The sequence below is a fragment of the Panthera tigris genome, chromosome B3, assembly GCF_018350195.1.
Source record: "Panthera tigris isolate Pti1 chromosome B3, P.tigris_Pti1_mat1.1, whole genome shotgun sequence".
Lineage (NCBI taxonomy): Eukaryota > Metazoa > Chordata > Mammalia > Carnivora > Felidae > Panthera > Panthera tigris.
This window is the reverse complement of record NC_056665.1, coordinates 26,913,289-26,936,033: the sequence shown is the minus strand read 5'-3', so window position 1 is coordinate 26,936,033 and position 22,745 is coordinate 26,913,289. Positions and strand designations below refer to the sequence as shown.

General features: G+C 36.8%; 1 protein-coding gene across 2 annotated transcripts in view; it reads right to left on the bottom strand.

Annotated features, from left to right (window-relative positions):
* The window catches only part of GABRG3 (gamma-aminobutyric acid type A receptor subunit gamma3), a 734,373-nt gene that overhangs the window by 5,674 nt on the left and 705,954 nt on the right, over positions 1–22,745 (bottom strand). For both annotated transcript variants that reach the window (XM_042988303.1, XM_042988304.1), the window contains exons 7-8: positions 9,576–9,728; positions 3–199 (exon numbers count right to left, since the gene is read on the bottom strand). In XM_042988303.1, the coding sequence (XP_042844237.1) occupies positions 3–199; positions 9,576–9,728 (350 nt within the window). The remainder of the gene's footprint in view (positions 1–2; positions 200–9,575; positions 9,729–22,745) is intronic.

Sequence of the window (22,745 nt, the reverse complement as noted above, 5' to 3'; positions counted from 1 at the left end):
ACCGATGTTTTCTTCTTGGTGGTAGTTGGTTTTCTACAACTTGAATAGTAGTTGAGGGTGGCATACTCCATCAGAGCAGCAAAGACAAATAAGAAGCAAACAGTCACAAAGAGGTCCATGGCTGTCACATAGGACACGCGGGGCAAGGAATTCCTGGCAATGGTGCTAAGCGTGGTCATGGTCAGCACTGTGGTGATGCCTGTACAGGGGATAGTTATCAAGTTGTAAAAGGAATCACACAAAATTCCTCCACTCCAACAGTGTTTTATTTTTAGGTAAATCCTTGTTGACATTGGATAAATGTAATAATACTTTATTTTTAATGTTTATGCAATTTTGCAAGCAACATTTCCATAGAGCTTTTATCATAGTCTTCACAAAAACATTAAACTACCTGAATTAAGTCAACACCTTTCAATTTATTCAGAAATTCTCAAATTGTCTCATATTTTCTCTTTTAAATATTTTTTAAGTGATACAGTTTGCAGTCCCCCATTTTCTCTGTTCCACATCTCACACTATTCTTTTGCCAAATAAACGATTTCCTTACTTGCTTTTTCTTTATGCAATTTGTGAACTCCCACCCTTCTTGAAGACCAAGATGAAGTACCACTCTTTCTGAGGTCCTATAGCATGTACTTCAGAGTTGATAATGTGAATCTGCACTACCTTGTGCCTTCTATGTACCTCATTTCTACATTAGCATAGATAATTGCATATGTCTTTATGGTTTTTGCATGTCTGTCTCCCTGAATAAATTGTGTGATCATTACAAGCAAAACTGTATCTTGCTCATCTTTGTTTACCTGTTAGCAAGAATTGTGCCTAACACATTTTAGGCATTCGAATGGAATGCGTTGATTCATTGATCAATTAGTTAATTCATAATACTTAGTGTTGGTCTGACTTTGATTATTTCAATACTTAGTGAGTCAATTCTAAAGATTCAGAGACTGTGGAAAAGATTTAGAAAAGAGACACCCATGTGATGGATGGTATAAAAGGAAAAAGAAATGAAAAGAGGATGAAGGCTATGAAACATGAAAAAGAATGAAATGACTGGATGATCATTATGCAAAACAAGTTAAGGCTAATTCCACCCTAGATGAGCTCCTGAGAAATCAGAACCGGCTAGAGCTGTTGGACACGCAGGCTAGTGACATGGATCCTGGAATCACAGGAATATGGACATTAACACTCACTACCTGTGTGGCTGAATGAGAGTACTATAAAATATCTGCCAGGCAGTAATACTCAGTGATTAGGTAGACATGATAGATAAATGCACATTAGTTCCCACCTTAACTGTAGCATCATAGCTCCTGTGTAGTGAATGCCTCCCTTACTTCCTCAGGGAGGGTAGCCAGGGCCATTTGGAGGATGAGGCTAACAGCACAGGGTGGACAAGTTAACCATGTGTGGAAGATATTGACCTGGAAGTCAAATCCCCCTGCCTTGCTCTAAGCCTTCTCAGCATTTGGTCATGTAAAGTCACTTACTTTCTTTGAATCTGTTTCTTTAATCAGTACGGTGAAAATGGAATGCCTCCTTACTGTAGGTGGGAAAGTAGCCATGCTTCATGTAAAAATGGTGTGTAAACTTGGGGCACCTGGGGGGCTCAGTCAGATTGGTTAAGCATCTGACTTTGGCTCAGGTTATGATCTCATGGTTCATGAGTTTGAGCCCTACATCTGGCTCTCTGCTGTCAGCACAGAGTGTGCCTGGGATCCTCTGTCCCCCGATCTCTCTCTGCTCTCCCCTACTTGTGCTATCCCTCTCTCTCAAAAATAAATAAATATTTTAAAAAATGCTATGTAAACTTGAAAAGTATACACTGATGGCAGGTATATTTTTATACAAAAAAAAGATTTTGTAATGAATATCCAATTTAACTTTATTTTTTTTCAATATATAAAATTTATTGTCAAATTGGTTTCCATACAACACCCAGTGCTCATCCCAAAAGGTGCCCTCCTCAATACCCATCACCCACCCCTCCCCTCCCTCCCACCCCCCATTAACCCTCAGTTTGTTCTCAGTTTTTAACAGTCTCCTATGCTTTGGCTCTCTCCCACTCTAACCTCTTTTTTTTTTTTCCTTCCCCTCCCCCATGGGTTTCTGTTAAGTTTCTCAGGATCCACATAAGAGTGAAAACATATGGTATCTGTCTTTCTCTGTATGGCTTATTTCACTTAGCATCACACTCTCCAATTCCATCCACGTTGCTACAAAAGGCCATATTTCATTCTTTCTCATTGCCACGTAGTATTCCATTGTGTATATAAACCACAATTTCTTTATCCATTCATCAGTTGATGGACATTTAGGCTCTTTCCATGATTTGGCTATTGTTGAGAGTGCTGCTATAAATATTGGGGTACAAGTGCCCCTCTGCATCAGTACTCCTGTATCGATTGGGTAAATTCCTAGCAGTGCTATTGCTGGGCCATAGGGTAGGTCTATTTTTAATTTTCTGAGAAACCTCCACACTGCTTTCCAGAGTGGCTGCACCAATTTGCGTTCCCACCAAGAGTGCAAGAGGGTTCCCGTTTCTCCACATTCTCTCCAGCATCTATAGTCTCCTGATTTGTTCATTTTGGCCACTCCGACTGGCGTGAGGTGATATCTGAGTGTGGTTTTGATTTGTATTTCCCTGATAAGGAGCGACGTGGAACATCTTTTCATGTGCCTGTTGGCCATCCGGATGTCTTCTTTAGAGAAGTGTCTATTCATGTTTTCTGCCCATTTCTTCACTGGGTTATTTGTTTTTCGGGTGTGGACTTTGGTGAGCTCTTTATAGATTTTGGATACTAGCCCTTTGTCCGATATGTCTTTTGCAAATATCTTTTCCCATTCCGTTGGTTGCCTTTTCGTTTTGTTGGTTGTTTCCTTTGCTGTGCAGAAGCTTTTTATCTGCATAAGGTCCCAGTAATTCACTTTTGCTTTTAATTCCCTTGCCTTTGGGGATGTGTCGAGTAAGAGATTGCTATGGCTGAGGTCAGAGAGGTCTTTTCCTGCTTTCTCCTCTAGGGTTTTGATGGTTTCCTGTCTCACATTCAGGTCCTTTATCCATTTTGAGTTTATTTTTGTGAATGGTGTGAGAAAGTGGTCTAGTTTCAACCTTCTGCATGTTGCTGTCCAGTTCTCCCAGCACCATTTGTTAAAGAGACTGTCTTTTTCCATTGGATGTTCTTTCCTGCTTTGTCAAAGATGAGTTGGCCATACGTTTGTGGGTCTAGTTCTGGGGTTTCTATTCTATTCCATTGGTCTATGTGTCTGTTTTTGTGGCAATACCATGCTGTCTTAATGATGACAGCTTTGTAGTAGAGGCTAAAGTCTGGGATTGTGATGCCTCCTGCTTTGGTCTTCTTCTTCAAAATTACTTTGGCTATTCGGGGCTAGTAGACTTTTGGTGGAGTCTGTCGGATTCTCCATGTATAATATCATGTCATCTGCAAAAAGCGAAAGCTTGACTTCATCTTTGCCAATTTTGATGCCTTTGATTTCCTTTTGTTGTCTGATTGCTGATGCTAGAACTTCCAACACTATATTAAACAACAGCGGTGAGAGTGGGCATCCCTGTCGTGTTCCTGATCTCAGGGAAAAAGCTCTCAGTTTTTCCCCATTGAGGATGATGTTAGCTGTGGGCTTTTCATAAATGGCTTTTATGATCTTTAAGTATGTTCCTTCTATCCCGACTTTCTCAAGGGTTTTTATTAAGAAAGGGTGCTGGATTTTGTCAAAGGCCTTTTCTGCATCGATTGACAGGATCATATGGTTCTTATCTTTTCTTTTATTAATGTGAGTATCACGTTGATTGATTTGCGAATGTTGAACCAGCCCTGCATCCCAGGAATGAATCCCACTTGATCATGGTGAATAATTCTTTTTATATGCTGTTGAATTCGATTTGCTAGTATCTTATTGAGAATTTTTGCATCCATATTCATCAGGGATATTGGCCTGTAGTTCTCTTTTTTTTTTTTTACTGGGTCTCTGTCTGGTTTAGGAATCAAAGTAATACTGGCTTCGTAGAATGAGTCTGGAAGTTTTCCTTCCCTTTCTATTTCTTGGAATAGCTTGAGAAGGATAGGTATTATCTCTGCTTTAAACGTCTGGTAGAACTCCCCTGGGAAGCCATCTGGTCCTTGACTCTTATTTGTTGGGAGGTTTTTGATAACCAATTCAATTTCTTCGCTGGTTATGGGTCTGTTCAAGCTTTCTATTTCCTCCTGGTTGAGTTTTGGAAGAGTGTGGGTGTTTAGGAATTTGTCCATTTCTTCCAGGTTGTCCAATTTGTTGGCATATAATTTTTCATAGTATTCCCTGATAATTGTTTGTATCTCTGAGGGATTGGTTGTAATAATCCCATTTTCATTCATGATATTATCTATTTGGGTCATCTCCCTTTTCTTTTTGAGAAGCCTGGCTAGAGGTTTGTCAACTTTGTTTATTTTTTCAAAAAACCAACTCTTGGTTTTGTTGATCTGCTCTACAGTTTTTTTAGATTCTATATTGTTTATTTCTGCTCTGATCTTTATTATTTCTTTCTTCTGCTGGGTTTAGGCTGTCTTTGCTGTTCTGCTTCTATTTCCTTTAGGTGTGCTGTTCGATTTTGTATTTGGGATTTTTCTTGTTTCTTGAGATAGGCCTGGATTGCAATGTATTTTCGTCTCAGGACTGCCTTCGCTGCGTCCCAAAGGGTTTGGATTGTTGTATTTTCATTTTCGTTTGTTTCCATATATTTTCAAATTTCTTCTCTAATTGCCTGGTTGACCCACTCATTCTTTAGTAGGGTGTTCTTTAACCTCCATGCTTTTGGAGGTTTTCCAGACTTTTTCCTGTGGTTGATTTCAAGCTTCATAGCATTGTGGTCTGAAAGTATGCATAGTATAATTTCAATTCTTGTGAACTTATGAAGGGCTGTTTTGTGACCCAGTATATGATCTATCTTGGAGAGTGTTCCATGTGCACTCGAGAAGAAAGTACATTCTGTTGCTTTGGGATGCAGAGTTCTAAATATATCTGTCAAGTCCATCTGATCCAATGTATCATTCAGGGCCCTTGTTTCTTTATTGACCGTGTGTCTAGATGATCTATCCATTTCTGTAAGTGGAGTGTTAAAGTCCCCTGCAATGACCACATTCTTAACAATAAGGTTGCTTATGTTTATGAGTAGTTGTTTTATATATTTGGGGGCTCTGGTATTCGGCGCATAGACATTTATAATTGTTAGCTCTTCCTGTTGGATAGACCCTGTAATTATTATATAATGCCCTTCTTCATCTCTTGTTACAGCCTTTAATTTAAAGTCTAGTTTGTCTGATATAAGTATGGCTACTCCAGCTTTCTTTTGGCTTCCAGTAGCATGATAAATAGTTCTCCATCCCCTCACTCTCAATCTAAAGATGTCCTCAGATCTAAAATGAGTCTCTTGTAGACAGCAAATAGATGGGTCTTGTTTTTTTATCCATTCTGATACCCTATGTCTTTTGGTTGGCGCATTTAATCCATTTACATTCAGTGTTATTATAGAAAGATACGGGTTTAGAGTCATTGTGATGTCTGTAGGTTTTATGCTTGTAGTGATGTCTCTGGTGCTTTGTCTCACAGGATCCCCCTTAGGATCTCTTGTAGGGCTGGTTTAGTGGTGACAAATTCCTTCAGTTTTTGTTTGTTTGGGAAGACCTTTATCTCTCCTTCTATTCTAAATGACAGACTTGCTGGATAAAGGATTCTTGGCTGCATATTTTTTCTGTTTAGCACACTGAAGATCTCGTGCCAATCCTTTCTGGCCTGCCAAGTTTCAAAAGAGAGATCAGTCACGAGTCTTATAGGTCTCCCTTTATATGTGAGGGCACGTTTATCCCTTGCTGCTTTCAGAATTTTCTCTTTATCCTTGTATTTTTCCAGTTTCACTATGATATGTCGTGCAGAAGATCGATTCAAGTTACGTCTGAAGGGAGTTCTCTGTGCCTCTTGGATTTCATTGCCTTTTTCCTTCCCCAGTTCAGGGAAGTTCTCAGCTATAATTTCTTCAAGTACCCCTTCAGCACCTTTCCCTCTCTCTTCCTCCTCTGGGATACCAATTATGCGTCGATTATTTCTTTTTAGTGTATCACTTCGTTCTCTAATTTTCCCCTCATACTCCTGGATTTTTTTTATCTCTCTTTCTCTCAGCTTCCTCTTTTTCCATAACTTTATCTTCTAGTTCACCTATTCTCTCCTCTGCCTCTTCAATCCGAGCTGTCGTGGTTTCCATTTTGTTTTGCATTTCGTTTAAAGCATTTTTCAGCTCCTCGTGACTCTTCCTTAGTCCCTTGATCTCTGTAGCAAGAGATTCTCTGCTGTCCTGTATACTGTTTTCAAGCCCAGAGATTAATTTTATGACTATTATTCTAAATTCACTTTCTGTTATATTACTTAAATCCTTTTTGATCACTTCATTGGCTGTTATTATTTCCTGGAGATTCTTCTGAGGGGAATTCTTCTGTTTGGTCATTTGGGATAGTCCCTGGAGTGGTGAGGACCTGCAGGGCACTTCCCCTGTGCTGTGGTGTATAAATGGAGTTGGTGGGCAGGGCCACATTCAGACCTGATGTCTGCCCCCAGCCCACCGCTGGGGCCACAGTCAGACTGGTGTGTGCCTTCTCTTCCCCTCTCCTACGGGCGGGATTCACTGTGGGGTGGCATGGCCCATCTGGGCTACTTGCACACTGCCAGGCTTGTGGTGCTGGGGATCTGGCGTATTAGCTGGGGTGGGTAGGCAAGGTGCATGGGGGCTGGAGGGGCAGGCTTAGCTAGCTTCTCCTTAGGTGATCCACTTCAGGAGGGGCCCTGTGGCAGCGGGAGGGAGTCAGATCCGTTGCTTCTGCCGGAGGTTTGGCTCCGCAGAAGCACAGAGTTGGGTGTTTGCGTGGAGCGAGCAAGTTCCCTGGCAGGAACTGGTTCCCTTTGGGATTTTGGCTGGGGTATGGGCGAGGGAGATGGCGCTGGTGAGCGCCTTTGTTCCCTGCCAACCTGAGCTCTATCTTCAGGGGGCTCAGCAACTCTCCCTCCCTTTATCCACCAGCCTTCCCGCTTTCGAGCAGAGCTGTTAACTTATGACCTCCCAGATGCTAAGTCGCGCTTGCTGTTGGAACACAGTCCGTCAGGCCCCTCCGCTTTTGCCAGCCAGACTTGGGGGCTCTGCTTGGCCGTCAGGCTGCCCCTCTGCCCTGGCTCCCTCCTGCCAGTCTGTGGAGCGTGCACCTCCTCCCCGCCCTTCCTACCCTCTTCCTTGGGCCTCTCGCCTGCGCTTGGCTCCGGAGACTCCATTCTGCTAATCCTCTGGAGGTTTTCCAGGTTATTTAGGCAGGTGTAGGTGGAATGTAAGTGATCAGCAGGATGCGCGGTGAGCCCAGCGTCCTCCTACGCCACCATCTTCCCAGCATTCTACCCCAATTTAACTTTAAAAAAAAATATGGTGACCATGTCATGCCTACAGAATATCTAGATAGTAATTTTTTCATTAAATTTGGGGATTTTTAACTTCATTTCTTCAACGATTTTTATCTTATTTTATCTCATTTTGTAACATCAGTTACAGCTATGTTATACATCTTCATATTGTCCAACAGACCACTGGGATTTATGTTTTAAAAGCTTTTATCCCTGTCTTCTTCAGATTAGCTAAATTTTGTATGATGGTCTTCAATTATGCCTGACCTTTTTTTTCTGCTCTCTTGAATCTGCTCTTAAGCCCATTTAGTGAATTTTTCAATTCAACTATTATACATTTCATTCTAGAATTTACTTTTTAATATACTTTACTTGCTGAAATTATCCATCTGTTCATTCACTAACATTACATTTTCCTCTAAGTCCTTTAACATTGTTAAAATAGCTGCTTTAAAGCCCATGTCTGCTGACTCAAAATCAGAGATGTCTTTTTATATTGACTTTTTTTTCTTGATCATGAGTCACATTTTCTTGCTTCTAAGAATGTCTAGTAATTTTTTATTATATACTCAATCTTGTGGATGATACCTTACAAAGATTATGAAGTATGCTATCCTTTTTAAAAGCATATTAAATGCTTTCTTTTGACAGATAGTAAATTTACTAATTGTTCTCCTTGATCTTCTCATGGCTTGATTTAAAATTTATTCAAAGCAGTCCTACAAGTGCCCCTTTAGTTTTAAGCACAGTCTTTCTGGTGTCTGAACTAAATATTCTGGTGTTAATGACATTTCTTCACTCTTCTGGAGTGTAAATATATTATCTTCCAGCATTATGTATTTCTAGTATCTCTAGCCCCTTAATGCCATAGTGGTAACTCTTTGACAGGACTTTCATAGTCTCAAATTGTGCAACCAATACTACATATTATATTGTTTTGAAGCTGATTTTTTTTTAATTTTTTTTTTTAGCTTTTATTTATTTTTGAGACAGAGAGAGACAAAGCATGAACGGGGGAGGGTCAGAGAGAGGGAGACACAGAATCTGAAACAGGCTCTAGGCTCTGAGCTGTCAGCACAGAGTCCGACGCGGGGCTGGAACTCATGGACCGTGAGATCATGACCTGGGCTGAAGTCGGCCGCTTAACCGACTGAGCCACCCAGGCGCACCTTGAAGCTGATTTTTAAAGTCATGCTTACCTGGCACTTGTAATTGTGAGGTCATAACCCCAAGAACAATTACTAAATTTGTGTTGTAACTTTGCTGGGTGATTTACCAATTTTATTATGTATTTTCTAGAAGTATGCAAAACTAACACTGGCAACAGATATTACAGGTTAGTTTTTTTTTTTTTTTTCTCAACCAGTACTTTGTTGTTGAACAAACAGAATAAAATGAATACAGAAAAAGCAACATGTAAAGTGAGAGATTTTGCAAGGATTTTAAAATTGGGGCAGCTCCCTCTTTTTTCTGAAAGACATTTTTCTGGGAAAACAACTATATATTTAGTATATATTACCTGTTTTCACAGGTCAAAATATTGCAAGTTAGGTAATATTCCTGTCATAAAGAAAAATTGATATAAAATGTTACACAATTCTAAAACCACTGAAATTTAATGTTTTATTAAGAGGACTTTTTTGGGGGGGTCAGAGGAAAATTCATGAAGACTTTGAGATTTAGTGTGTAGATTATAGCTGAAAAGAATGATCACTTTCTTGTTTGATAGTAAAGTTGCTATAGACAATCTCTTCTGTTATTGAGAGACTATTTAATGATATCGTGTCTTCAGTCTTCAAAAGTGCATGAAAAGTTGTGTGTCCTTACACTGATGTAATGAGATTTTCAGCATGACAGATTCACAGGACATGACTACATTTTTATGATGACACCATCCTTAGAGTATCAATGATGCAATTGATTTGTTCTGAATCCCTAACCCCAACTGATTTTAAGTGGCACACATAGAATTCTATTGTCAGAAAGAAGAGTCTAATTTGACTACTTAAAGCAATCCAAGTACATTTGACTAAAGTCTTTTTCACTGGAAGTATTTTTATGAATACTTCTGTGATAATATTATACAAAATGGTGGAAGAGTTTTTTGTTTTTTATTTGTTTGTTTTTTAACTCACCTAATGCTGTTCTTGCTGGTGTAGCATCTTTTTTGATCCAAAATGACACCCAGGATAAAACCACAGTCAGTATACAGGGAATGTATGTTTGAATAGTGAAGTATCCCATTCTTCTACTCAATTCAAAATATATAGTCATGACAACATAATCACCTGTAATAAAGTATTGTCATAAAGTAAAACAACTTTCTTTGGTTAAAAAATAATTCAGGGGCAATAATTTTGTTAAATATATGACTTGGATAAAAATATACAACTACAGTAATAAGTTGTGAAAAAAGGTCAAAATGCTGGTGTTCTTAAACTTAATCTTTATAAACTTTATTTTATCTATGGCTTTCAAGGCATTTTACTGGGAAAAGACACACAAACAAACATATTAATTGATAGAGGAGACAGACATGCGCATCTATTCTTTGACATATTATTACATAACGAGCTATTATTGATTGAGTCCATCTGTGTGTTGTGTGTTTAAAATCAGGGGTAATATGATAGAAGAAGATAGGATTCAGTAGGCAGAGAGGGAAAGATGAGGACCTGAGGCCCCCAGTTAGGGAAAAACATGTATTTGGAAAAATTCTGGGAGTGTCTGACCACAGGAAAAGCCCTCAGGCATAAAGCTCCTCTTAAGAATGTAACAGACCCCACCTACTTCCTCTCAGGTTTCCCTCAGGAATTTAAGGAAAGACCTAGGTGTGGCCATAGACACCCCCCTCCCCCCACTGCTTTTAATGGAAATGAGCCAATACAGAATGGACAACCCAGCACCCAGAGTCATCCAGATGGTAAGGGCAGAACCTGAGAAGGAACAAGGGGAAAGGGAAGGGGAGGGGAGGGCTAACCAAAACCTTTTAAAGCAAGGACACTTGCCTAGTGTCGTAGGCATTCACTTTTGAATGTCCCCTTCCTGTAAAGAGAGCTTTCCTACTATTCTTACTTTCTAATCTTATATTCTAATAAACTTTTGCCTGCTGCTCATTTTGTGTCCACGTCTTAATTCTTCAAAGCAGCGAGAAAACAAATCCGGGTATTGTGGTTAAAAAAAAAAATCCTGCAACAGTAACATAACAAAATCCATCCTCCAGTAGATCCATAGTCATTTTGTTTTTTTCAATAGTAACAGAGCTATATATAAGTTTTCATACATAAATTTGTGTAACAATTTTATATTTCTATTTTTATAGCATAATTTTAGCTTATCAATCTTGTACTTTATGTTTTACTCAATATTTTAGGTTCATGACTCCAGCAGTTAGGCTGTGCCAACCCAGAAAACAAAAAGAAGAAATCATTTTATGACTTTGCTTCCTCCTACTACAGCAAAGCTACACCATAAAAGAGTTGGGAGGAAAATAGTTGTTACTAGATATTCCATAAGATTCCTGGTGGATAAGGAGAAGTTGCATGCTTAATACATGAGACATTTTATTCCAAAATCATCTCTATTTTGTATCTTTTCTGCATAACCTCCTGCTGAGAGGATGTCTATCCCCCTCTTCCCATTTGACTTTCACTCTTCAACATACTGGATTGTCTTTCAGCACCTGAAATTCAGTGTCCAGACCTGAACTATCATATCCCCCACACCAGGCTGTTCTCTCATCTAAGCCAGGTCCTTCTCTCTATTCAAGGCACAAATCCAGAAACCACCTGTCACTTCTTTTCCCTTATTCAATTCCTGCATTGTTCTCAATTCTTTTCCCCGCGAGTACCAGATTCTCTCATAGTCCCTGGCCTATCGCCTAACAACCAGTCCTTTTACACTCCAGACCATTCTATGTCCTACCATCAAAAGGATCATTATAAAACACAAATATCATTATATCCCCTTCCTTATAATCCTTCACCATCATCTTGCTACCTTTTTATTATTGTCATGACTTTAGTATGGTCTCTACTATTCTGCATGTAATACTCATTTCCCTATAGTCTCTGCACTCTGGAAATCAGATTCTCCCCAGGTGCTCAGACATACCAAGATTTTTCTCCATGGGTCACTAAGTTTCTTCTCATCTACCTAGGATGCTCTTCTTTTCTTTTCCCCTGTATCCCAGTAGTTCCACTCACCTTCAAATCTCAGCTTAGAAATCATTTAGTTCACCACGAAGTCCTCACTGAGCCTCTCCTGACAACTGTTATTCATTCATTTCTATAATTACTAGTATATTTTTCCAGACTAAAAAACTGGTTGGGTTATAGAATATATAATTTTTTTAACCAGAGTTACTTAATGATAAACAATTGATTAGTGTTTATTTATTGAAAAGATCATAATGAAATTTCCATTTTTAGTTTAAAAGATTGACAAGGAGACTATATTGAGCCCATATAAAAACTGCCTTTCAATAATTAGAATTCTTTTTGTAGTGTTCTGTTGTAGCAATATTCGGGATGGTTGATACAAACATCAATGTTGAGATCATTTTCTGAGAAACATTTAAAATTTTAAGCAAATTAGCATTTCAATGTGAAGGAATCAGAATGATTAACCTGGAGCAATCAAAGGACACAAAGATATATTTCTAATATGAATGCCAAATTACATAATTTCCTGGGGAAATATCATTGAATTATGTGCAATATTTAAATAACTTTTAACCTTTACATAAAATTTCAGTTAAAAACCAAAGAGAAAACAAACAGTAGACAGAAAAAACAAACATAATAAATCACTCTAGTAGTTATGAACATAACCCCAACGGAATATCCAAACAGTTGAATAGTTTCTTCAGCCACCATTGTAGGTTCCTGAGAAAGATAAAGAGGGACAATTCCAGAGCAGATACACAATTCATTTTAGCAAATATCTCTGCTTTCCCCCAACCTAAGGTAAATGGACTGTATACACCTATGCTCAACATATACCTTTGACTAACTCAGAGATCTGCTGAATGTCCCATCATCAGGTATGAAAGTGAGATGGAATGTCAGGGACTCATTCTGGAGCCTGAGTCTATAAGTTAATTGGCTCTTGGTGAGGTTTTGGGACACACTCCAAAATGCAGTTCCAGGGAACTTCATGGTTCCAAATTTCCAGCTTCCATAGGATACAAATGGCTGGGGAAGAGAAACAGGAGGAATTGTGGGTTCTAGGCCCACTGCCCCTCACAAGAAGACCAACACATAGCCATTATACCACTCATCCTAAATTGGAAGGAAAAAGCCATGGGATCCTAATTTCTAGTTACATCACATATTTCTGTATACACTTAATTTGTTTATGTAGGCCTGAGGTATAATATGTCCTCAGAGGAGGTGAAAGCCCTTCCCTATATCTGTAAATAAGTGGCTGAAAAGTTTCTCAGACAGGTCAAGTACATGAGTAAATTATATTTGTCATTAGTTTTAGGGTTCTTAATTGAAGAATGATGTTCCTTCTATCTGCTCCCTTTCTGCAAGTGTACATATATCCACACATATACATCCACATGCATAGACACTCACACACACCCATGGACCCAGTCTACTCCAACTTGGGTGTGAAGTCTCAGGTCCTACTTCATGCTCCTTGGAAGCTTTCTTTCCCTCTCTGTGATGTTTAATCATGCACCATGATCAATGTGCAGCTTTCCTAATGCAGTTTACAAACTGGACCAGAATGGTTTTGATTTTATGTGATCAATTCTTTTCAAACAAAGGTACCTGGAGCCTTGGTTGACTCTTATGGCAATAATAAGGATCTAGCAACCACAGAGATCTCCATAGTCTACCCTGGAATGTGCCTGGCGCCCACTTTCTGGGGGAAAAATGGCATAGAAATAGTTGGGGAGAGAATGAGAAACTTCTCTGATCCATCAAGGTAAAAAGTCATCTTGGGCCCAGTGGATTTAAAAGAAAAAAAAATGGCTCTTTTTGCCAATAGTTCATTTTTGTGATTTTCTTTCCCTGAGCCAATGTAAGGAAAAATATATGAAATCATTGATTACTTTTTGAGACAGCATGTGTAGTACTACTTTTTAGCACAATGGCACAGAGTAGGCAGTCAATACACATTTAAGAAATAAACATTTATTAAACTAATACTATGTTTTATGAATTTGGAAGTACAAAGATTAATAACATGCAGAAAGTTCCTTCAAGGCTGAAGACTAGGCACATCTTCCATAATTTACCCCAGCATTGTTCCCAGAGAGAACTATTATAAATCAGTACTTATTCCATGTCATAGATAACCTTATTTATTTATTACTCCTTAGGCAACAAAACTTCCTTTGAATCTCTTTTAAATATCATTGTTATTTCTCCAGACTTACTCTCCTTCTGATGGCCTTGCCTTCTCTCTGCCTTACAGTGGTATTTTCTCTTGGTCTCCTTTCAAAATATCCTAAGTTAATACCTCTTAAAAGTCAGCTAAGGTATGGTAAGCAGCAAGCAATGTTATGTATAAAAGAAGCCTAATCTTCTCCATTTTAATCTTCAAGTTTGCCCTGGGAAAACTTACCTTATTCTTTTGCTTTTGACATTTGTACATGAAAATAAATTCTTGATTTTAAGGAATTAAATTTATCAACCTTTTATTTTATTGTTAGTGCTGTTGTCTTATCCTTGAGAATCTGTTTCCTAACCTAAGATCATAAAAATATTGTACTGTTTTTGTCTACAAGTTTTATTTTTATTTTTATATGTAGTTGATCATTCTTCAAATTGAAAATTTTAAATTCCATGATCAGTTGTCATAATATCATTTGTTGCTACCCTCATTCATCTTCAGTGCCACCTCACATATCCTTATAAGTATGTATCTGTTTTATTCATGCATCCAGATATGTATGGATCTGTTCCTGCATGTCAATTCCTGCACAATTACCATACTATCTTAATCATTAAAACTGGAAGACCCACCCTAAAATGACCTCAAATTAATCACACATTTGTACAGTTCTCTCAGTTTGAGTGTGGGAAGAACCTGTGATTTTGTTTTAGCCAATAGAATGTAACTTCCTTGATCAGATTACTTTATATAGTACAGGTGAATGGATATTGAGATCTGTTGATTTCAAGCAAATCCAAAGAGAGACTGTGGATGGGCCTAACTCAATCAGGTGAAAACCCTTTGAAGGACTGGGACTTTCCTGAAGAGAGATTCTACTTTTAGTCTTGTAGCTCTATGGCTACAAATAATAAATGCTGCCAACAACCTAATAAGTTTAGAAGTAGATTCTTTCTTAGTCAAGCCTCCAGATGAGAATAACCCAATTGTAAGCTATGACAGCTTAAATAGAGGACACAGCTAAGGCAAATCCATGCTTTTTACTCACATAAACTGTTGAATTATAAATGAACATTTTGTTTTAAGTCACTAAATTTGTGGTAATCTGTTAGACAGAAATGAAAAATTAAGGGGGAGTGACATCAACAAGATGGCCAAATAAGATGTTCCTCAAACATATTCGCTCTCAACAACACTCATTTGGCATCCAGCCACCTTTGTGTCTTTGTGGGAGCTGTGGGATCCAGGTAGGAGACTGTGAAATCCTGGTGCTATTCAAGAATGAAGACAGCCATTTTGAAAAAAAACAGACTTTTACCAAGGCAACTGACTCATCGAACCTAAAAACAGCTCTGTTTGATTCAGAACTCATCCATAGCCACACTTGTCTTTTGTTCTGTTGCTATCACCATCTGCCAAGGGACTCATGAAAAGTTAACACCTACTATGCATTAGGTAATAGGCATACAGAACTCGATCCAGCTGTGGACCAAGAAATGGCTTATGAACTATCTCCAGCCCCTGTTGGTCACTATCTGGGAGTCTCTGAAGAACACTGATTTAGACATTTACCCACAGATGAGAGGCCTTTGTGGAAGTCCAGGAGTCAAACGGAGATGTTGAAGCACACTGCTAGAGAAAAAAAAAATCCAAGACTGGACACATTGAAGAGGGAAAGAGAAACAGTTTGACTTTAGTCATATCACCCACCCCCAAAGTAGCACAGCTCAGTTCCAAGAGAAATCTTGGTCTGTGATTTCTCCCACAGGGAAAGTGAGAAAGTGTGAGTACCTGACTTCTCCAGCTGTGTGGGATGGTGCTTATGAGGTCCATTTCTCTCTCCTCTCACACAGAGTGCTTAGTCCTGCGCTGCATGCCTGGAGGGTGGTAAGCACTGAGAGAATAGCAGCCAGGGATTGGAATGGGATATAATAAAGGGACACATTTTATACTAACAATCTCATGGACTCCATCAGGAGGTATGCCTGCAAGTGGCCAGGAAACCTCATCTCTGGACCTCCCTAACTGGCCAACAGGTACCTCTAGTGCTCTGTATGCCACTCCTTTCCCCAACAGTGGCTGGTTCCCTATGTGCATTCTCAGTTGTGGTAATGGCAATCTTTAGCAAATGGCTAGTGAGCACACACAGAAAGCTGGCTCAAATCTGTGGGCCTGGGAGAAACTACACACTTGAGGACTCAGCACAGCTCTAGGTAATGAAAAAGAGAGGCTGTGAGCACCCACTATGGCTTTTCAGGATTGTGAGAAAGCATATAAATTTAAATATTATGCTACAAGAGGGAGCAGACATACCCATGGAAAAAGTCTGAGAAAGACTCAGAATCCCTCAGGCTGATGGAAGCTATTTCTCTCCCAAAGTCAGCACATAAAGACTGGAGGAAGTGAGTACTACTTCAAATGCAAAGACAACAGTGCAAGACTTCAAGGAATATAAAAAAAATTAAGGAAACATGATCCCGATAAAGAACACAATAATTTTGCAAAAACCAACCCCAAACACCAAGATCTATGATTTACCAAAGAAAGAATTCAAAAGAGCTATTTTAAGGAAGCTCATTGAACTACAAAACAACCAGAACAACAATTTAATGAAATCAAGAAAACAAGACACATGGACACAAATTTAGAATTTTAACAAAGAGATAGAAATTACAGAAAAGAACCAAACAGAAATTCTGGAGCTGAAGGATAAAATGAAAGAAGTTAAAAAAAAAAAAAAAAAAAAAAAAAAAAAAGAAAAGAGGCAATAGAAATCATCAACAGCAGACTTGAAAAAGAAAAAGAAGGAATCTGTAAAATAGAACAGGATTTTGAAATTATTCAGTTAAAAAAGAATAAAAGAAGAATAAAAAAGACTGAAGAAATCTATGTGGTGTAGAGAATATTACTAATAGAAACAATTTGCCAGTTATCAGAGTCCCAAAAGGAAAACAGAGGCAAATGGAGATAACAAACTAAGTCAAATAGATAATGACTGAGAACTTTCCAAATCTGGGGAAGATTTGGACATTCAAGATCATGAAGCTAATAGGTAACCCCAACATTTCAATCTAAAACAATCTTCTTCAAAATACATTTTAATAAAACTAATTAAAATAAAAGACAAATACAGAACATTAAAAGAAAAAAATCTAATACAAGGGAACCACCATGAGGCTATCAGCATATTTCTTAGAAACCTTGGAGGCCAGAGAGAGAGTGGAATGATATATCCAAAGTACTTAAGGAAAAAAAACCAAAAACCTGGCAATCAAGAATACTTTATCTTGCAAGTTGTCCTACAGAAATTAAGGCAAGATAAAGACTTTTACAGAAAAACAAAAGCTGAAGGAGTTCATCACCTTAAAAGAAATGCTGAAAGGATTTCAAGTTGAAAAAAAGGAAGCTAATTAGTAACATAAAAAACATAAAAATATACAACACATTGGTAAAGGTAAGTACATAGTCAAATTCAGAATACTCTAATACTGTAATATGGTAAGGTGTTAACCACTTCAGTATAAAGGTTAAGGTAAAAACAAGTGTTAAAAAATAATTATAGTTATAATAATTTCTTAATGGGTACAAGAAATAAGAGGCAAATTCTGACACAAAAATATAAAAGGAGGGAAACTATTAGCATTTTAAAAATGCAATAGAAGTTAGTGTAAAATAGATTGTTATGATTATATGATATTTTATTTAAGCCTCATGGTAACCATAAGGAAAAAAGCTACAGTAGATATACAAAAAATAAAGAGAAGGGAATGAAAGCATACCACAATGGGAAGTCATCAATTCAAAAAGGAAGACAGCAAGAGAGAGAAAGGAATAAGGGAATTATAAAACAGTCAGAAACAATTAATAAGATGGCATAAGTAAGTCCATACTTATCAATAATTATCTTAAATGTAAGAATAAATTCTCCAATTAAAAGACGTAGAGTGGCTGAATAGATTAAAAAGAAGATCCAACTGTATGCTGTCTATAGAAGACTTCAGCTTTAAAGACACACATAGGCTCAAAGTGAAGGGATAGAAAAAGATATTCCATGCAAGTGGAAACTAAAAAATTGCAAGATTAGATGTACTTATGTCAGACACAATAGACTTTAAGTCAGAAGTTGTAACAAGAGTCTTTTCTTTTTGTTAAATAAAATTCTATTTTTTTCAATATATGAAATTTATTGTAAAATTGGTTTCCATACAACACCGAGTGCTCATCCCCAAAGGTGCCCTCCAAAATACCCATCACCCACCCTCCCCTCTCCCCCACCCCCCATCAACCCTCAGTTTGTTCTCAGTTTTTAAGAGTCTCTTATGCTTTGGCTCTCTCCCACTCTACACTCTTTTTTTTCCCTTCCCCTCCCCCATGGTTTCTGTTAAGTTTCTCAGGATCCACATAAGAGTGAAAACATATGGTATCGGTCTTTCTCGTATCAAGAGTCAAAGAAGGTCATTATGTAACGTCAAAGGAGTCAGTTCATCAAGAGGATGTCATAATTGTAAATATAAAAACACCCAACATTGAAGCACCTAAATATAATAAGCAATTACTAACCAAATAAGACAGAAACAGACAACAGTACATAGTAGGGGGCTTCAATACCCCACTTGCAACAATGAGGAGATAATTCAGATGGAGACTCAATAAGGAAATGTTGGATTTCAACTATATCTAAGATGAAATGGACCTAACAGACATATTCAGAACATTCCATCCAACAGCAGCAGGGATACACATTCTTTTGAAGTGCACAGAGAACATTTTCCAAGACAGATCATATATTTGGTCACAAAACAAGTCTTAACAAATTTAAAAAGATCAAAATCATACCAACTCTTTTTTTTTTTTTTTTTTTTTTTTTTACAATAGTATGAAACTACAAGTCAGCAATAGGAAAAAAAAAACGGGACAATTTGCAAACATGTGAGAATTAAACACCATGTTTCTGAACAACCAGTGAGTCAAAGAAGAAATCAAACAGAAATAAAAACAATTTTTGAAACAAATAAAAATGAAAACATAACATACCAAAACCCATAGGACGTAGCGAAGCCAGTTCTAAGATGGAACTTTATAGTGACAAATGTCTATGTTAAGAAAAAAGAAAGATCTCAAATAACCAAATTAACTTTTAGATCTCAAAGAACTGAGAAAAGAAGATCAAACAGCCCAGAGTTATCAGAGGAAGAAAATAACAAAAATCAGTTCATGTTAAATGAAATAAAGACCAGAAAGACAATAAAAAATCTGTGAAACTAAGCTATTTGTGTAAAAATAAAGCAAATTGACAAATCTTTAGCTAGACTAAGAAAAGAAAAAGAAAAAAAAAAAGAGATGCCCCAGATAAATAAAATCAGAAATGAAACACCTGAGATTGCAACTGATACTACATTAATACAAAGCATTAAGAGACTAATATGAACAATTATATTCCAACAAACTGGATAAGCTAGAAGAAATTGATAAATTTCTAGAAACATACCTTCCAAGATTGAACCATGAGGAAAGAAAAAATCTGAAAAGACCAATAATGAGTAAGGAGAATGGATCAGCAATGAAAAAATCTCTCAACAAAGAAAATTATTGAATGGTTTCCATGGTGAATTCTTTCAAACATTTACAAATGAATTAACACTAATTCTTGTCAAACCCTTCCACAAAAATGAAGAGAAAGGAATACTCCTAAACTAATTTTAGGAAACCAGCATTACTATGATTCCAAAGCTGGATAAGGACACTACAAGAAACCTACAGGCTTCTATTCCCAATGTGTATAGATGCAAATATTATCAACAAAATAATAGCACCAAATTCAACACACATTGAAATAATAATATACCATGATCAAGTAGGATTCATTCCTGAGATGGAAGGATGTTTCAACACATGCAAATCAATAAATGTGATACACCACATTACTAGAATAAAAGATAAAAATCACAATCATCTGAATAGATGCAGAAAGAGCATTTGACAAAATGCAACATCCTTTCATAATAAAAATTCTCAAAAATTTAGTTATCAAAGGAATGGAGCTCAACATAAAAAAGGCCACACATACCAAGGAAAAGTTAACATTACACCCAATAGTAAAAGGTTGAAAGCTTTCCTCTAAGATTAGAAACAAAACATATGTGTCCACTCCCACCATTTCTATCCAATATAGTGGGAAGTCTTAGCCAGGGCAGTTAGGCAAGAAAAAGAAATAAAAAGCTTCCAAATTGTAAAGAAAGAAGTAATATTGTCTGCTTGCAATGTAATATAATCTTAGATATAGGAAATCCTAAAGAATCCACCAAAAAAAAAAAAAAAAACTATCAAAGCTAATAAATTAATTCAGTTAAGCTGCAGCATATAAATCAACACTCAAGAATGAGTTACATTTATATATACTAACAATAAAATATTCAAAGAAGAAATAAAGAAAACAATCTCAGTTATAATGGCATCAAAGACAATAAAATACTTATAAATAAATTTAAGCCAAGGAGTACACTAAAAACGATGAGATAATGATGGAAGAAATTGAAGACACAAATATATGTAAATAAATATATTAGGTGTTCATGGATTGGAGAAATTAGTATATCCAAAGCCATCTATAGCTTCAATGCCATTCCTATCAAAATGTCAATGGCATTTTTCACAGAAATAAAGGAAAATCCTAACATTCACAGAGAGCCACAAAAGACCCTCAACAGCCAAATCAATCCTGAGGAAGAACAAAGGTGGAGGCATCACACTTCCTGATTTTAAACTATAGTACAAAGGTATAGTAATCAAAACAGTAGAGTACTGGCATAAAAATATATACATAGATAAATGGAATGGAATTGAGAACCCAGAAATAAATGTCTACATATATGGTCAGCTAATACTTGACAAAGTCAAAAATATTCAGTAGGAGAAATTATCTCTTCAATAAATGAGAAAACAGGATAATCACATGCAAAATACTAAAATTGATCCCCTATCTTATACCATCCACAAAAGTTAACTCAAAGTGGTTCAAAACTTCATTGTCAGTGTCTTAGAATGTAAAACTCTTAGAAGAAAATATAGTGGAAAAATTCCTTAACATTAGTCTTGGCAAAAATTATTTTAGATATAATACCAAAGCACAAGCAACGAAAGCAAAATTAAACAGATGGACTATATCAAACTAAAAATCTTTTGCATAGCAAAAGAAATAATCAACAAAATGAAAAGACAACCAATGGAATGGAAGAAAATATTTGCAAACCCTACATATGATAACAGGTTAATATCCAAAATATACAAGGAACCCACGCAATGCAACAGAAAAATTTGATTAAAAATGGGCTGAGAACCAAAATAGATAATTTTCCAAAGAAGGTATACAAATGGCATACAGATACATGAAAAGATGTTCAATATCCCTAATGTCAGGGAAATGCAAATCAAAACCATAATAAGATATCACCCTATACTTTTAGAATAGCTAATATCAAGATGTCAAGAAATAAGTACTGAAGAAGATGTGGAAGATAGAGAACTCTTGTGCACTGTTGGTAGGAATATAGGTTGGTGAAGCCACTTGGAAAATAGTATAGAGGATCCTCAAAAAATTAAAAAGAGAAATGCTACTTAATTTAGCAATCCCACTTCTGGGTATATATTCAAAGGTATCTCAAAGAGATATCTGTAATCCCATGTTCACTACAACATTATTTATGACAGAGAAGGTATGGAAACAACCTAAGTATTTATCTACAGATAATGGATAAAAGAAGAAGTGGTATATATATGCAAAGTTGAATATTTTCCAACCATGAGAAAGAAGGAAATTCTGTCATTTGCAATGAAACACATGATGGACTTTGAAGGCATTATGCTGGATGAAATAAGTAAGACATCGAAGAAAAATACTTTATGATCTCATTTATAAGTGGAATATAAAAATGTCAAACTCATAGAAACAGAGAGTAGAATTGTGGTTGCCAGTGGCAGGGGTGGGGAGGATGGGAGAAATGGGGGGATGTTGATCAAAAGTTACAAACTTACAGTTATAGGAATAATATATTCTAGGGATCTAATATACAACATAGTGACTATGGTTACCCTACTGTATTGTACACTTGAAAGTTGATAAGAGAGTAAATCTTTAATGTTCTTATGGCAAAAAAGGAAATTATGTAAGATGACAGAGGTGTTAACTAATCCTATTGTGGTAGTCATTTTGTAATAAATATATATGTGTGTGTGTGTGTGTGTGTGTGTGTGTGTGTATGTATCAAATCAACATGTTGTACACTTAAAATATACAACAATGTTGGCATGCTGGGTGGCTCAGTCGGTTAAGGGTCTGACTTTGGCTCAGGTCATGATCTCACGGCTCATGAGTTGCAGCCCTGCGTCAGGCTCTGTCCTGACAGTTCAGAGTCTGGAACCTGCTTCAGATTCTGTGTCTTTCTCTCTCTCTGCCCCTCCCCCCTCAGAAGAAATAAACGTTAAAAAATTAAATGTTCAACAATGTTATATGTCAATAATATTTCAATAAAACTGGGAAAAAGAGAAAAATAATGCAATAGCATTGATTACTAGAAGAAAAATATTCAATTTTAGTATTCTTCTTCAAACATAGCAAGGCTAGTCTTGGGTCTTTGTGTTTCTGTATAAATTGTACAACCAGTTAAAAAACTTCCTCAAGAAACACTTTTGGTGTTTTGATTGGAATAAACCAATAAATCAATGTATCTTCACTTATTTAGTTCAGTGTGGCTACCAGGAAGTAGAGCTCTTAGCAAAATAAAGGTCTATCATTCATAAAGTATTACTTATTCCAAATTGAATATCCTGCAATAAGATATTGAATTTCTTCCATAAAGCCTTGGCATGCCTAGTGTTTAATTGTTGATATATATTTCTGTTGTTATGAACAATGACATACTTAAATATAAGTTATATTTGTACTTAAATTATATTTTATA